We start from the raw sequence: 17,587 nt of genomic DNA, 5'->3' as shown, positions 1-17,587 counted from the left end.
CGAGAAAACATGGTTTGACCATCAATACATATATGAGCTCACTGGCAGTGTACATTATTGGAGCTTCCATGCAAACAGGCATGTTCTAAAGTGGATACAAAGGGGATAAGCAGTGTCTTGTACAATAATTTACCCAAATTTACACCAGTTTCTTTTGCCACCAAAAGAGTGGTGTTACATAAAATTACTTGTATAACATTTTAATAAGCACAGTAAAGCCCAGTAAACAGAGATGAGCCCCTTTTGACATCCATTGCCCTCTGGTGGAGAGCATCAGACCTGTGGCCTCCTCTTACCTGCTGCCGTGCTAGTAATTGAAGTGTTTTTGAGCAGAGGTCCACCTGTGTTTCACACCTTTCTGATTCAGTGGTGCTAAAAAGCACTGCGTGCCATAGGCCTTACAGTCATATGATTTTAAAACTAAAAATTAATTTTTTTTTAGATGATTCAAATGTTTTGGATTAGCCTTCAAGTTTGAAACAGAAAACTTTGGTTTGGATTAGTGGGGAATTCTGTATTCAAGTCCATAAATTATAGATTTAGTGAATTCTTACTGGCAACAGAAGGGTTTCACAGCACATGTTTTCACAATCCACTCTCCAAGCAGCCTTAACCCAGATTTCATGTTTGCCTGAAAGCTAACCACATGTGTACTAAAAATTAAAATTTTGTCTTTTTCACTGTCAAGTTTAACTTGCACTTGAATGTGTATAGGATATATATATATATATCCAACTATAAGCAGGTGCACTCAGAAAACCAAAAATTCTAGTCACTGCCTGAGTGTTGGTTAAACATATAATACAAAACTTTAAAAAGAACAGCACTCTCAGGGCTTAGTATAGTGCAAAAAAGTGATTTATTACGACGTTCCGGCTCCTAACTCAAGCCGTCCCTTCCTTCCCTTCCTGATGACAGCTGATGACGGCTTAAGTTAGGAGCCGAAACGTAGTAATAAATCACTTTTTCGCACTTAACTAAGCCCTGAGAGTGCAGTTCTTTTTGAAGATATATAAATATAAAAAATATATATATATAATATATATATATATATATATATATATATATATATATAATACACAAAAGCCATGAATATCTTGTAAATTATATATTATATTATATAAACGGTGACTAGTGATGTCATCAGTAATAAACGGTGATTAGTGATGTCATTTTTGTCACATGACTCACTAAAACTTGTGTATTATAATAAATAAAGTGCTCCTTGTTGGAAAATATGAGGATATTAGAAGTAACCTCGGAGTTCCATGACATGTATAAAAGTATATTTTATATGGTCATGGAACTCACATTTAAGATCTGTCACCCCTCCATACAATAAACATATTTATTTATATTTACATAATTTAATTATTTATTGTATTGTTCACCAAATCCACTTTTAGGATGCAGCTTGGAATGGCATATACTACTAAAAAAGTATATTATTATGAAAATAGTTTATTTACATGAAGCAGGTTTTTAATTATGAGCTGTTTCATGCAATATATTTTTAATAGAGACCTACATTGTTTGAGGGGTAAAGTTTCCTTTTAATTAAACTGAAAGTCAACTTTCTGCAGATAAAGTCAGTAACCGCTCTATTGGCAGTCACTAGTACAGCTCCTCCAGCTATCTCAATAGTTCACAAAACTGATGTTCAGGTTCGAAAAAAATTCTAATACCCAACCCTAAACCACCTTAAGCTAATCTGGCTCACAGACCCAATTTATATATATCTATGCCCAGCTCTGCCCCTTTTCTGAAATAATAGGGGGCAGGGTGAGCATGAGTCTATAAACCAGCGCTTGTGGGGCTTGGTGCGGCGAATAGATGCCATGGTAGTGACGGGCAGTGGCCCACCACCTGTCTATTGGGGCAATTGGTTGGCCCAAACCTGGCTGTTCCACACATCACTAGTTCACACAGTTCCCAGTAACAGTACAGGGAGTCTCAGGCCCATTGTCCCTATTTTTCTGCCTATATTGCAGATATTCTTCTACAGGTCAGGTGGCTTCAATGACTCCCAGGTTTCTGGCACAGCTGCAATAAGGGTCTGGTGACATCAACTAAAATATACTATATAATGCCACTTCTCTGGACACGGCTTTTTACTGCCAAATGAAGCACAGTGTGGTCCCACTAGTATTCCTTGGCCATCATCCTGACATAATTCTGCATTGTATAACATAAATGGATATACGTGGCCTTCCTAAGTCAAATTTCAGTTTTGTGTTTCTGCCACCTTGCAAACGTAAAATCCTTTTTTAGTGTATCCGCCACATTTGTTGCTTATAGTTGTGTATGTATACATGAATACTTGCTTATTATTAAAAATGGTACTAGACACAAGGAAAGAGAGCGATAAGTCCTATAGTATAAACGGTCCACGGTATATGGACATTGCTGAAATTTCTCAACAACTAACTGAAAATCTCCGGTATGCAATGCTGTGTTAAGTATTTTTATGAAGAAGTGAAACAAGTTTAAAAAGCAAGATATTTTTGTTGTTGTTGCATATATTACTATAGCTTCATTTTATTTACATTTATACAAGAAATGCATTATAATATGCAGAAAGAATTGATAGTATACAGCATGTGCATAATACAAGAACAAATCTAGATTTAATACATAGATCCATTCTGAAAAAAAGTTGCAGTTCAGATGTTCATGTCGGATAGAGACAGACATTTTTTTTTCTACCTTTAGATATGTCAGTTCAGTTCTATCTTTAGATTTGTAGATATAATTTGTCTACATGTATCTGACAGACATACTGTTCAATATAAAGGAAATAGTCAGTTCCTCTGACAACTGTGTGCTAATTTGCTAGCAGTCTTATTTAATTGTCTTATATTGCAAAAAAGAATGCACATTTATTTTAATATAATAAAAGTCTATGGTTCAACCTTACTAATCAGCAAAACCTTTTCTGTGTTATCTCATGTGCTAGAAAAAATCTGGAACTCAGTGCTCATTTTTTCAAGTTATAACTATAACTAACCATCATTAATACATTTCAGATGTCCATTGCAAGGGTGAGTGTAACGAGCAGCCAGGAGTATGACAGAGCCAAAGGAGAACCATTTTAAAAACAGCATATGGTATTCAGTCCACATTCTGCTTGTACAACTCTGACATGGTATAATTAAAAGCCAAATTATTTAAAGCAGAGAAATGTAACTACCAGCTAAAACCAACTTAGATGCCTTCTTTTTATAATAATAATAATAATAATAATAATAATAAAAAAAGAATGTTACCTGTTATTGGTTAACTCGCCTGGATGGACTATTCCTAACTGTTCTACTGCTACTTCAAAAAAAACCAAAAAAAAACCAGTATCCATCTCATACTTCTATATGATCAAAATAAAATATAATATGCCAAATGTGCCATTAAATAGATAACCTGCAATGCATGGTATATCTAGTGGTAGGGGGCTAAACTATACCACCTTTTATGGAAATAAATACTGGACTTGTTATTTTTCTTTCCATAATGTTGGTATCAAATGCCATTATTCCTGGCTGGGCCACCCAGGGAGTCCAGCTTCTAAAATTTGAAAGGTTTGGGTCCATTCAGGTTGTAATGTATATAGCATGACCATATTGATGTGCCTATTATGTATAAATAGTAAATAAGATACTCTATGTTTATTGTAGGTCATAAATACATTTTCCATTTACTGCCCTGAGCTGTTTCAATGCAACAAATCTAATTAAGGTGCATTTTCTAGTAAATTACTGACTCCACAACACAAAACAGTATATTGTCAGTCTTTAGGATGGTTATAATCTATTTCAGCATTTACATATTGATTCTCTCTCTTTCTAGATATTCTTATTCTAGACTTCATTTGTTTATGAATTTATCCTTACATGAACACCTAAAACTATTATATCATTGCAACTAAAGCTAATAAATGCATTTTCTTGTACAGATGATTTAATTCCAACTAAAACCATCCAAGTACAAAAACAATTAGAAATATACACCACGAATACTAGATTTCTAATAATGCAGAATTCTCAACATTATTTTCTATTAAAGGAAAACTATACCCCCAAAATGAAAAAAATACTTAAGCAACAGATAGCATTCACCACATCAACTGGCATATTAAAGAATCTTACCAATTTGAAATATATATTTAAGTTAATTTCGGCCTCATATCTTTTGTCTTGAACCCCCATTTTATGATGGTCTCTGTACTGCCACAGAGATCACCTGACCAGAAATATTGCAGCTCTAACTGTAACAGGAAGAAGTGTGGAAGCAAAAGTCAGAACTTTGTCCTATAATTGGCTCATATGACATAACATGTATGGTTTGTTTAATTTGATTGTGTGTACTGTGAATCTTAGGATCACAGGGGACAGCCCCTAGTTCTTTAGGATTATCCAGTAGTATATACTACTACAAAAGTATATTATTATGAATATGGATTATTTACATGAAGCAGGGTTTTACATATGAGCTGTTTTAAGCAATATATTTTCATAGAGACCTACATTGTTCGGAGGTATAGTTTTCCTTTAATAAAATGATGATATATAGAAAGTAAATAACATTTTGCTTCATCCACAATAATTAGCAAGAGGGGGTTTACTTGATGAACACCGGAGCTATTTATGGAGAATTTTAGTTATTTCAATGCCTCGCTAATGTGGTTTGTCCTGTAATTTGATTGTGTTTCTTTCTGATTCTGGGGTCATGTATATTCCAGACAAGTTTTAGCCAAGACACGTGTTTACGAAACCCTGTGGGAATGGATGCTTTCTGTTCTCCAGCAGAAAATGACTTGCACCTTGCTCTAACACCTGCAGTAGGCTTTCAAGAGCTTGTTTTCTAAGCCAGCCCTTCCCACCAGAATCTAAATAAATACAAATACGCAGGTAACTAAGGCTCTCTTTGCAGTGAGCAGTGAATCAGCTCTTATATAAGATCGCTATGTTATAACTTGTTGCAATAAGTTTTAAGTTTAAATTGTTTGCTTATAGCTTCACTTCTTTTTTCCCTCTTAATGTGCTTTGTTAAAGGCAATGTCAACCATCATTCATTATTTATTATGTATGCTTATACCACCTCTGCCTCACTAATCCTCAGTTTACCTGTTTGCTATGATCAAATCAATTGAAAATACAGTAGTCATAAAGTAAATTATGTTTTAAATGTCACTTTCAGCAACATGAGCTGTTCTAGAAAGATGCTGTGAAATCTTACTATAGAATCAGGGAGATTATCCACAGGAGGAAGGGCTAATTGCACAACATAAATAATGCTAAAAATTTATAAGTATTTGTAATTATAATATTTTGTTTTAGTGAACTTCTTGTTAAAATATAATTATAATAATAATACATTTTTGGCTCCACAAGGCACCTAGAAGATGCATGTTAAACTGCCTACAAGCAGTTTAACATGCAAACAATGGAAAGGTTTTTGCATTTTTTTACTATACAGTAGCAAATCCATGTTTAGCCTAATGGTGTAAATCTAAAGGATTTTTTTTGTTACACTTTTGGTTTGCAATACATTAGAATGAAAATGTTAAAGTATATTTTATGGAAACAAAAAGCTTTTTGTGTAACTTTTAATTAGGGTGTAAAGTTTTTTGGTCTGATCATCATTTTAACAAATTTAAAAGTTTGCCTGTAACTATTAAGCCGCTCATCTGTGACACCAGGCCAGGTACCCCAGAAAATGCCATCACGCACCCCTTTGTAGTCTTTCATATAGTATTTACCATTAAGATTAGCAGACATGCATGCATCAAACCACCAGCCAGAACTATAATAATATCCACAGTTTCCAGAGGGATATCTGTCATTGTCTTTGTCAGGTGTGGTAAAGAATTTCTGATCATGGTTATATTGTTTACTAAAGTGTAGGGCATCACCTGCTGTACCACTATAGCCACCAACAGTTAACCGATATTTAAGATATTCATTGGCTACATAAAACTGGTCATACTTAGAATATTCTCTAATACCCTTAAAATCCTCAAGCTCAATTCTTAATATCATATCACTGCTTTTGGTCAAAAGATGTAACTTATCATTTCCTAACCAAAACTCTGCAGTAAGGTTCCCAAAGCCATTTTTATATTCATTCCAAGTCCGATTGAAACTTGTGCTGCCATCTCTGCGTATTTGTATCACTGTCCATCCTCCTCCCATTGATTCCATGTCACAGTATACTTCAAATGCTTTGTTCTTTGCATCCGGTGTCACTCTGAAAATTCCATTCACCTTTTTACCTATCTTGTAGTAGTCAGAGCAATCTTTGTATAACAGTTGGATAACTAAAAATAAAGAGAGAGTAATCAACATATTTGTCAGCTCTGAGATGTGTCTTCCCCAGTTAAATTTGTTTTGGAATTCCCACTTTGTGTTATATAGTGTAAAATGTCCAATTATGTGCATGTTACATAGTTAAGTTGGGTTGACAAAAGACTAAATTCCATAAAATTAAACCCCTCTTATGGTTTTGTATAATTTATTATCAGCAGCAAAAATAGAAGCAGTACTTTCAATGCCCACCTGCTGGGTATTTATAAATTAGTTAAAAAGCAGAGGACAAAGGACAGAGCCCTGTAGTACTCCACTAACAACACTGGTCCAATTAGAATATGCTCCATTTACCACCACTCTTTGTAGGGATGGGTTGAACCTTAAAGCCAAGGCAACCTAAGTCCCATTAAAATCTAAAAACCTAAATAACAGCCCAAGGTGAATTCAACCCTATAGCAAAAGCTGTGCTACTATAGATGCTCTCACTAACTCCACATATAGTTTTCAGTTGAATTAGAGCACATACTTGGGCAGCTGTTGGTCACTTCACCTTTTGGACTGACTCAAAATATATACAGAAACAAATTTAGTACAGGTATACGATCCGTTATCTAGAAACCTGTTATCCAGAAAGCTCTGAATTAGGGAAAGGCCATTTCCCACAGGCTCCATTTTATCCAAATAATCCAAATGATTTCCCTTTTCTCTGTAATATTAAACAGTACCTTTTGCTTGATCACAACTAAGATACAATTAATTCTTACTGGAAGCAAAACCAGCTTATAGGGTTTATTTAATGTTTACATGATTTACTAGTAGGCTTAAGGTATGAAGATACAAATTACAGAATGATCCAAAAACCCCAAGTCCTGTGCATTCTGGATAACAGGTCACATACCTGTACACAAAGCTGATCAATAATTAACTCAAATGTAGAAGCAAAGAAACCAGTACATTATGCATAGGAAAGGCTTAATAAACAGCCCTGAAAAATCAGCGTCAGTGGCACATATAACATCAGTTTCTGTTTTTCATGAGTTTTCATTTGTGTTTAACTTGCAGTTGTGCGCTTTGTAGTATTTATGGTAGAGTGATAGGAAAAATGTAGAAGAGGCTCTTACTAGGAAATAGTGGGCAATGTAACCACAACCTGCAATAGAAGTTTTGCAGAGATTCTGCTGGAGTTCTCCTTACTTTATTATTTTGATTTACTGGCATAGTGGGCAATGTAGTTAGCACAGTGGTTTCCTGTGTCATTTATTTTTTAATTAAGCTGGACACATATCTTTACAGCTGTGTTTGGTGATAACATTTGATAAAACTATCACTACTCCCAGCCCACTGGCTACCAGCTTGTAAGGGAAATGACACAAACGGAGAACTTTGTGTCCTGCAGGAATCATAAACAGTAATATTTCACTCAAGTATCATAAGGGGAATTCTTCTGCAGCACAGGAAACCAATTTCATTTTGTCCACAGGAATATATAAACTGTGACAGGACTTAATAAATGATTCAGAAAAGCCATGTAATGTCAAGGAAATAAAAGATAACCTATAGATCTATCTGTAATATGGTTTATTCTTTAGGAATGCAGGAAGTGCAAACCCATTGATGAAATTAGTCTGAATTAGCCAAAGTGCATGAAAGTTAAATGTGTGTGGGGCACAAAAAGAACAGACTTGCCAGTTAAATTTACCACTGGTGACTGGTAAAGTGCCATCCGAGGCAGAGTTCTAACTTTACCTCATGGAATCACTGTAGTTTTTTAGCACAAGTCAATCAGGCAATTGGACTGTTGGATGGAATTGCAGCATAAATAACAACAACAGCACTTGACACCTCTCAAAAATTCACAGATAATTACAATATGAACACATTTTATAGTTTTTGATCCTCATTAAAAAAAGCTCTGCCCTTTTTGTGACATCATTGGCAGAGCGAGCAGGCACAGCATCTATAAAAGACGAACCAGGAAGTCAGAGGCTGGCATTTGACGGTGGTGGGCAGGGAGAGCAGGAAAAGAGCTGAGCAGGTAAAGAGCTCAACCCGCACCCTCCCACCACCAGCGAAGAAGCTGGCAAGGTCGGCCCGAACCCGCCTGACCCACGGGGAAACCCTAAATTGAGAAAATAACATTTCCATTTGAGTTAAATGTGCCTTGTTTCTCATTCACATAATGCTAGTTATTGTCCTTGAATGACTCTTCACACTACTGTTGCCTGGGCTCTTACTGGAACATGACTGGCCACTTTGCTTGTTTGGGCAGCAAAACGGAGTCACTGTTCTAGCACATTCCAATCTGCAAAGCAAACTGCTCTACTAACAGTTACTTAAAGGGATACTGTCATGGGAAAAATCTTTTTTTTCCCCCAAAATGCATCAGTTAATAGTGCTGCTCCAGCAGAATTCTGCACTGAAATCCATTTCTCAAAATAGCAAACAGATTTTTTTATATTTCATTTTGAAATCTTACATGGGGCTAGACATATTGTCAGTTTCCCAGCTGCTCCAGTCATGCTCCAGTCATGTGACTTGTACTGATAAACTTCAGTCACTCTTTACTGCTGTACTGCAAGTTGGAGTAATTTTACCCGCTCCCTTCCCCCCCCCAGCAGCCTAACAGAACAATGGGAAGGTAAACAGATAACAGCTTCCTAACACAAGATAACAGCTGCCTGGTAGATCTAAGAACAACACTCAATAGTAAAAACCAGGCCCCACTGCGACACATTCAGTTACATTGAGTAGGAGAAACAATAGCCTTACAGAAAGCAATTCCATCCTAAAGTGCTGGCTCTTTCTGAAAGCACATGACCAGGCAAATGACGTGAGATGGCTGCCGACACACCAATATTACAACTAAAAAAAATTCACTTGCTGTTTCAGGAATTACATTTTATATTTTAGAGTGAATTATTTGCAGTGTAAAGAGTGTAATTTAGAAATTAAAACTACATTATAAAAATCATGACAGAATCCATTTAATTCACCAGTTTTGAAAACTCCATTTCTGTGGGTGTTTACGTGATAACATGGAAAATGTTTTTCCTGTTCCAGAAACCCATAGCAACCAATCCATACTACTCACTGCTTGCCAGCATTAAGTTATAGACCCAAGGCACACACTGCCTGTTTTGCTTCCAGCGTCACTCTCAGTTAAGCATGTACAACAAATCCTGACATGAATCCCAGAGAGAGGGATATGTTTCCAATTAACAGTGTTAAAAAAACAACACTGTATTGTTAACTATTAAGGTGTCAAACTAGATTATGAAATAATGCTGATTGTGTTTCACGTTTAGATTATAAAAGGGCCATTGCACACTTAGGGGCACATTTACTTAGCATAGAATAGAATAAAAAATACTTTGAATTTCGAAATATTTAATTGGCTACTTTGACTTTGAATCGAACGATTCGAACTAAAAATCGTTCGACTATTCGACCATTCGATAGTCGAAGTACTGTCTCTTTAAAAAAACTTCGATCACCTACTTCGACACCTAAAACCTACCGAGCATCAATGTTAGCCTATGGGGAAGGTCCCCATAGGCTTTCTAGCCAATTTCTGATCGAAGGAAAATCGTTCGATCGATGGATTAAAATCCTTCGAATCCTTTGAATTAACCCTCGATATTCGACCATTAGTAAATGTGCCCCTTGGTTTTTCTTGCTAACTATAAGTGCCAGATGTTTGCAGTCTATTTCACGATATTGTATGTGCACTGAATTACACGTCATGTTCTTTGGACTATCCCTATAGCTTTAATTAGCCCCAGTGCAGTGCATTGGAATATGGAAAGTATTGCTCTCACTCACTTCATTTCTTTGCCAAGTTTTTTTTTTGGAGACCATCACATGCAATAATTGGCTGGGAGCACCCATAAGCTAAGGCACCTGTGTCTGTGTTGAAATGTGTATGGTTTATTTAATTGTTCTGTACAAAATCCGTTTATTATGGCTAACACATTATTAAATAGGTCACAACAAATCAGCATTTTTTGTTATTTATAATTTGTCTTACATTTCTATAGACATTTGAAATGAAGATTGTTGCTGCTGCAGCCATTATTACCCCAGATCATTAGAAATGCACATTAATTAGTTACATATTTAATATGGTTTATATAAGGGAACCAACTCTTCAATGTATAGTTCAGCATAACTAACACATACAGTATTAGACTAAAAATCAGCTACATCATGTGTATGTACTGTATGTTTGTGTGCATAATACTTCTATCTATACTGCTATTTGTGAGTCTGTACTAATGTTTAGTTGAGTCGATAGAGCAGATATGGAATTTGGAAACATACAGAAACACTTGGCTCAATTCATGGGAAATGTGGTTCTAAATTACTTTCTAAATTCACTTTTTCACCTCCCAGGAGCCACCAGACTAACAGGTTAATGACATCTTATTTCTGACATCTATTAAGTCTTAATAGGGTTTATATTCTTATATACACATTATATGAGCTGAAAGTGGTAGAAGTTATTAAAATGTTCTATATTTGATGTTATAATCACAACATTTGTCAACTTTTAAGGAATCTGTATAAAAGCAACATGGGATTAATATATTGTAATTATTATTAATAAAAACAAGTTATAAAAAAAAATGTCTATTTTCATTGCAAAATTAAACTAAAATGGAACTTATTAAGCAGCGGCAAATTAATTCTTAATGAGGTGTGGGATATATTATCAGGAATGCTTTGGACCTGGGATTTCCCATATAAGGGATCTTTCCGTAATTTGGATCACCATACTGCTAAAAATTATTTAAGTAAATTGAAATTCTGAGCTTTCTGGATAACAGGTTTGCAGATGATGGATCCCACATCCATATTAGTATTTGGTTGAATGGTTATTTAGCACTAAATTCAGTTAATAAATATCACCCTTAAATAAGCCATGTACGGTAAGTCATTATGGTATGTTTGTTAAGAATGTTGCATTATCCCTGTGTTTAATCAAAGGGATTACTATAAAATATTGTTGCAATAATTACAATTATTTTGTTGAGAGCACGACAAATACTCACTTGGGTTGGCTTCCAGTGCTGGACAGTTGCTTGAGCATTTGTTGTCTAAATTGCTGAGGGCAAATGAAAGGTTTACCATTTTTGTGTCTACATATTGCTCTACAGTGTTCATATTAATAGGGTTAATCTTGCCCAGCTGCTCTTGAAGAGAGTTGATCTGATTTCTTGCATTCTTCAGACTGATTGACATCTTCTTCACCTTTGATTGCAACTCATCTATATTGTTGTCCTGGCCGGCATCACTAAAATCTGGGTTGTGCTGCCCATTTTCTTTTTCTGGGGTGTCATCTGCCTGCAACTTGCAGTCCTGGCAGGATTTCCTTAGGGTATTTACAATTTCCTTAAGGCTCTGCACCTCCTTGATTGTCTTTTCAAGAAGTTGGAACTGTTTTGGCAGTTGAATCGTCATGGATGGCAGGGTTATCTGGTAGGGACAGTTGCCATTTTCATCACATTTGCCCCCATTTTTCATCCTTATAGGACAAGAATTACCCACCTTTTCCCCCAAAGCTTTTTCTTCTTCTGTTCCAGCATATATTGCTGCCAGGGAAAATAAAATAGTTAAGCAAATGAGAGCCTTCATCTCTGCAGAGTCTGATGTGAGAAATGCAGAAATCAGCTTCAGTTTATATACTGTAGAAGCAGCAGCCTGTACTGTAAGAGGAAACTGAGCTTTTCTCAGAAATGGGTGGGATCTTTATATCAGGAGGATGTTATAAAGAACTTCCTTGGAAAGAGAAATTCTGTTTCAATGTGTGACCTTGCAGATGCAGCACCTGCTAAAAGATACATTTACTATTATTACTGTTAACTTTAAATCAGAATTGTTACAAGATTGAAAACTGGTATTGCAGGGAGCCAGCATTTCAGAGACAAGAGAATGATATCTACAGAGTAACAGATACAACACAAATGTTTGCCTATTATAACACTTAGGGGCAGATTTACATAGGGTCGAATATCGAGGGTTAATTAACCCTCGATATTCGACTGCCGAATGTAAATCCTTCGACTTCGAATATCGAAGTCGAAGGATTTAGCACTATTCCTACGATCGAATGATTAAATCATTTGAATTGAATGATTCGAAGGATTTTAATCCATCGATCGAAGGATTTTCCTTCAATCAGAAAATTGTTAGGAAGCCTATGGGGACCTTTCCCATAGGCTAACATTGACCTCGGTAGGTTTTAGGTGGCGAACTAGGGGGTCGAAGTAATTTTTAAAGAGACAGTACTTCGACTATCGAATGGTCGAATAGTCGAACGATTTTTCGTTCGATTCGAAGTCGTTGTCGAAGGTCGAAGTAACCTATTCGATGGTCGAAGTAGCCATATTCAACCATTCGAAATTCGAAGTATTTTTTCTTCTGTTCCTTCACTCGAGCTAAGTAAATGGGCCCCTTAAAGCTGTCAGAAAGAAGTCATATTTACATGATTAAGTAAAGGTTAAGTTTCACAGCCTTTTACACTGGTATTCCAGAATTATACTTGAATTTACACAGTGTAGCATGAAGCTAAATGACAAATGAGTATTATTCACCTGGATGTGCAAATGTGTTAAGAACCCCCAGTGAAAATACATACTAACCACAGATACCATGTCGGTACTCTTCCACTGAAAAGTGCACCCGCCTGGGGTACTATTCCTTAAGCACCACTCCACCATCAGTCTCATGGACACAGTGCATGCAGAGTAGAATAAAATATTTTTACGCTAGTGTGCATGTGCACAGAGTATTTCTGGGGCATTGGGAAATTATGCCAGTGCAGCTCTGAATAATTAATCTCCCCAGAGATGCACTTGGTCCTTTTTAAAGTGTTGATGTTTGGTGTATTCTAATTTCTAAGTCTAGTCTTTTTACATAACATTTTTCACTTAGTAGAAAATAGCTTTGTATAATTTTTTAAACTAGTTATCAATTTACATTTGATGCCAGTCTTGTGCCAGTAGACACAAGAGTAGAGAAGTAGAGAAACATATATGCTACTTGCTGATGGTGAGAGGTAAATATATGCATTGTTTGTTTGTCTGTTCTCTCTAAAAGCTATTGCTCTCCCCATTTGAAAAAAAGAAAATGTTAGGATAAATTTCATTAATCCACAGAACATGTAGATGAGACTGTGAAGTTCATGTGTCACACCAGCTTGAATTGTTGAATGCTATGTGGCTATTGTTATGTTCATAATCTGAGACACTAGTGTGATATGAGACCTTATATATTAACAGTAAAAAGTTATTGAGTAGTTTTGACTGGCCCATTGGCTAGAGTATTTGCTAAGTAGCAATCCTGATTGTGCTAAAGTGTAGATCTTCCTTCGCTTGTTCCTTTGCCTGCTGCCCTAATACATGTTTTTGTTTTCCTGTCTAACATAACCTTTCTTTTCATAGTGTCTACCTTGCCATCGCTCTACTTGTCTCTTCCTACATATCTTCCTACATTAGAAAATAGCAGTTACTGGATAATGAAACTCATATCAAGCCTTAATCTGGTCTCCTGAGACGCTGCTGCATTACATTTTTGCTACCTTTGGTAAATATAAAATTAAATATCACTTGTAATGAGTGCAGACCAGCTATATTACTGATCAGCACTTGGAAAAGCATGCCAAATTAAAATATCTGGGGCATGAAAGTTATTGTTTAAAAAATAAACAATGGTGATAAACCTGGTACATGGGACAAATAAAAAACAAACAAATACAAAAAGTATTGTAGAAGTGATACCTATATTGGCTAAAAATAAAAATACATTGCAAGCTTTGGATAAATAAAATAAGGAAGTTGCAGATAGAAATAAACTGTTCTGGTTAACACAGTACCACAGTTTTTGTTTTATCTAGTAACTGTTAATGTGATGTCAACAGTGAAATAGCCTTTTGTTTCTATAAAAAACGCATTTAACATTTCTCTTCTGACCTTTCCACGTAGGATCTGTGTTATGCACTATTACAATAAACATGCATTTTTAAACTCTGAGGTCATTGCACAGATAATTAGGACGTGACTGACTGGCATCGGAACAAAGTAAACTTTATCACATCAGTATTTTTCAGAGGTCACCCAGCTGTACAATCATTTCATGCAATACATTATGTACTTTTGTTATTAAAATCATGTTAATCCTGTTAATTTGTGTTTCCAAAGCTTTTGTAATTCTGATATTTCTACAATAAACAGGCACATATGCTTACACGTCTCTTTGTTTGAGGTGTAATATGATGAATTCATCTGAAATGGCAAACCCACCAAGGTTTATAGAGCACCTATAAGTGTATTTCAACAGTGCATTCAAGGAGGAAGTCCAACTGTTCTGTGGTGTTTGCTATAGTGCTTCTTCAAGATCAGCAACGTTAACCAGCATGGCTGATGTTAATGCCAATCTCAGAAACATAGAAGCAGTACCAGAATACTGTACCAAACCAGAAATTACATCTTAGCAGCCAACAATGAAAATCTCTATTATTTCTGTTCAGACCATGTAATAGCCAAAGTTTGGTTTAAAATGCTAACCAAAACACCAAAAAGGAACACGATGTTAAGAGTAAAGAATGGTTCTAACTTACTCAATGACATGTAGAAAAACAAAGAAACAATGAAAAACATACAGAACACTATGAAACCAAGAAAATGTTTGCATAGTAAACCACCCAGAGAAATAATTCTAAAGCTGCTGGTAACATTAACAAAGTAAGGCAGCTAAATGTGGAATTCCAAAGTCAGATAGGACAAGCAAAATTATTAAAACTACCACTGCAAAGTGAAAGAAAGAAATCAAAATAACACACCAGCGATCATTTTGCACTAATCAAGAAACATCAACGTTTAATGTTCAGAAAGAAACAATAATGGAAAAGCATGGAAAAGAGATTAATGGTCAAATTAAAAATAGATGGAAAAATACAGAGAGAAGCAGTATACCACTAGTAGCATTCTCTGAATACAACAATATAAAGCAAAACCTAACTATAAGATAAAGTAACGTAGGCAGTGAAACAGCTGCCAAAAAGGAAAGCCCAATGAGTCTACAGCATACTACCAGAGCTGCCTAAGTCAGCACCAACAGCTTTTGTTTATGTTGACAAATGATGGCAAAGGTTATACATGATGAAAGTACCTGATGAAATAGACATTCCAGGACACTTGGTTACGGTAATGAAATCACTGTAAATCGATCAAGACTGACTCAATGTTGGAAAAGGTGTGCCAAAGTGTATTCTGTCCCATTTATTTTCAATTTATATACACAGACAGTATTCAAAAACATAACTGTGGATGAATCGGAAATAGAACCAAAAAATAGAACATTGTATGTAGACACAACACAGGCAATCTCACATTCAAGGCAGATTGCAAGAAGTTGGACTGCATCACAACATGAATAGAGTGGAGACAACAGCTGGGAGTGGTGATATCATGATGAATATTGAATTAGTCCTGGATTTCATTTTTCTTGGTTCCAAAATCAGAACCTTTAGATCTGAAATTAAAAGCAAATTTCAATTGGGCATACTACAATGACCAGCAAGGAGAAGATCTAAAAAGAAAGTATTAGAATCAAGTGCAAATTAGTCAGGGCTATTGATTTTCATAGATCTTATAGTCGCAAAAACAAAATCTTAAAGAAAAATATATCTGGGTTTGAAGGTGACAGCTGAGCATATCATGGACAGAGAAAATAATGAACAAAGAAATTGAAATAATTACTTATTAGTAAAACTTAAAGAGGAATGCTATATTCTGCTTACTTTATCATATTTATCACATGGTTGTGTAACATATTTCATGGCTGACCAATAATTATTTAGGATGCAGGTTGTGTGGCTGATTACAAACCAGTGTAATTTGCTGTATATTTTTGTTATTGTGGTTTCATCTAATTGTGAAATGATTTTATTTGATATATATTTATTCCTAGAACTTCAGATAGTGTTTATGCACCTTTTATACATAAGAACAACGGAATGAGTTCACATAGAAATCGAAGACTTTAAGTTTAGAACTCTTTTCTAAACTTAAAGTCTACAGTTTAGTAGCTTAACACATACTAACCTGTAAGCTCAAGAGACTGACTGAGCAGACTGAGCATGTGCTGTGCTTAAGCAGTAGTAAAAGATGGAAAGTTTCAGTGCTATGGAAACCTTTTACAAGATGCCAAACCTTGCCCTCAACTGGACAACAAGAGTGGGAAAAGTCTGATCAGTTATATTAGGTAATTGAAGTAATTGGCTGCTAGGGAGTGATTAATTTTGCAAGTTGTGTTTGTGGCACTGTGGTGGATGTTAGGGTGCCTGACCTTGTGCACCATTTTAGCTTGGCCCAGTACTTCACAGAAAATGTTTCATTATCATCATTCCCAGCCCTGGCTGACTTTAATCTAATTTTAGTCCTTCAGACACACAAATATCATACTAGGGACAATTCACCAGAAGCCATTAGTATAGATAGGAAGTCTATACAATCACAGGGAGAATATTAAAGGAACAGTTCAGGGTAAAAATACAAACTGGGAAAAATAGGCTGTGCAAAATAAAATATGTTTCTGCTATAGATAGGCAAAATGTAATCTATGAAGACTGGAGTGACTGGATGTCTAACATAATAGAACTACATCCTGCTTTTCAGCTCTCTAACTCTGAGTTGGGCAGAAGCGGGGCCACATGGGACATAAATGTTCAGTGAGTTTGCAATTGATCCTTAGCAGGCAGGTCAGATTCAAAAGCAACAGTTTCGGCTCATGTGCCCCCCCTCAAGTCACTGGCAGAGCCGGTCTGGGAGTTAAAAGCAGCCCTGGCAAAAAAATCAAAGCAGCCCACGTGCGAGCAAAATATACTGGTTTTATATGGCAACAAACACTAAGGAAGAGGACAGCCCATCGGGCATTTGCCCGATCTCACAGAGGGCCAGTCCGGGCCTGCTGCCTGGTAACCAATCAGTGGAAACCAAGAGAGCTGAAAAGCAGGAAGTAGTGTTCTGGCTATTATATTAGACATCCAGTCACTCCAGCCTTTATACATTACATTATTTTTTATTTTGCACAGCCTATCTGTTTTACCCAGTTTTTATTTTTATACTGAACAATTCCTTTAAAGGGGTCATATTCATTCGTCCTGGGTCTTTCATATCTCATTACATGTTCATGGATGATAGGATTACCCCCACTCATGCTGCACAGGTACACAAGTGTGAGGGTAACCGGTTGTGCAGGAAGGGGTGCTATTGGAGGTGGCCTGGAGT

At 36.0% G+C, this 17,587-nt stretch overlaps 1 protein-coding gene across 1 annotated transcript; it reads right to left on the bottom strand.

Annotated features, from left to right (window-relative positions):
- Window positions 1-4,266: 4,266 nt before the first annotated feature.
- Window positions 4,267-12,016, bottom strand: fgl2.S (fibrinogen like 2 S homeolog). Its single transcript, XM_018255766.2, has 2 exons — window positions 11,351-12,016; window positions 4,267-6,310 (listed from the first exon to the last, which is right to left on the bottom strand). The coding sequence occupies exons 1-2, from the start codon at window positions 11,931-11,933 to the stop codon at window positions 5,604-5,606; spliced, it is 1,290 nt and encodes a 429-aa protein (XP_018111255.1). The 5' UTR covers window positions 11,934-12,016; the 3' UTR covers window positions 4,267-5,603.
- Window positions 12,017-17,587: the final 5,571 nt, after the last annotated feature.

The sequence above is a fragment of the Xenopus laevis genome, chromosome 3S (genome assembly GCF_017654675.1).
Source record: "Xenopus laevis strain J_2021 chromosome 3S, Xenopus_laevis_v10.1, whole genome shotgun sequence".
Lineage (NCBI taxonomy): Eukaryota > Metazoa > Chordata > Amphibia > Anura > Pipidae > Xenopus > Xenopus laevis.
This window is presented reverse-complemented; position numbering and strand designations above follow the sequence as displayed.

What these genes read in the sequence shown, in the direction of transcription:
- fgl2.S (XM_018255766.2), bottom strand. Translation starts at nt 11,933, where the DNA reads ATGAAGGCTCTCATTTGCTTAACTATTTTATTTTCCCTGGCAGCAATA. An exon ending in AGCACTGGAAGCCAACCCAA is followed by an intron (nt 6,311 to 11,350) that starts GTGAGTATTTGT and finishes CTTTATTTTTAG; the next exon opens with TTATCCAACTGTTATACAAA.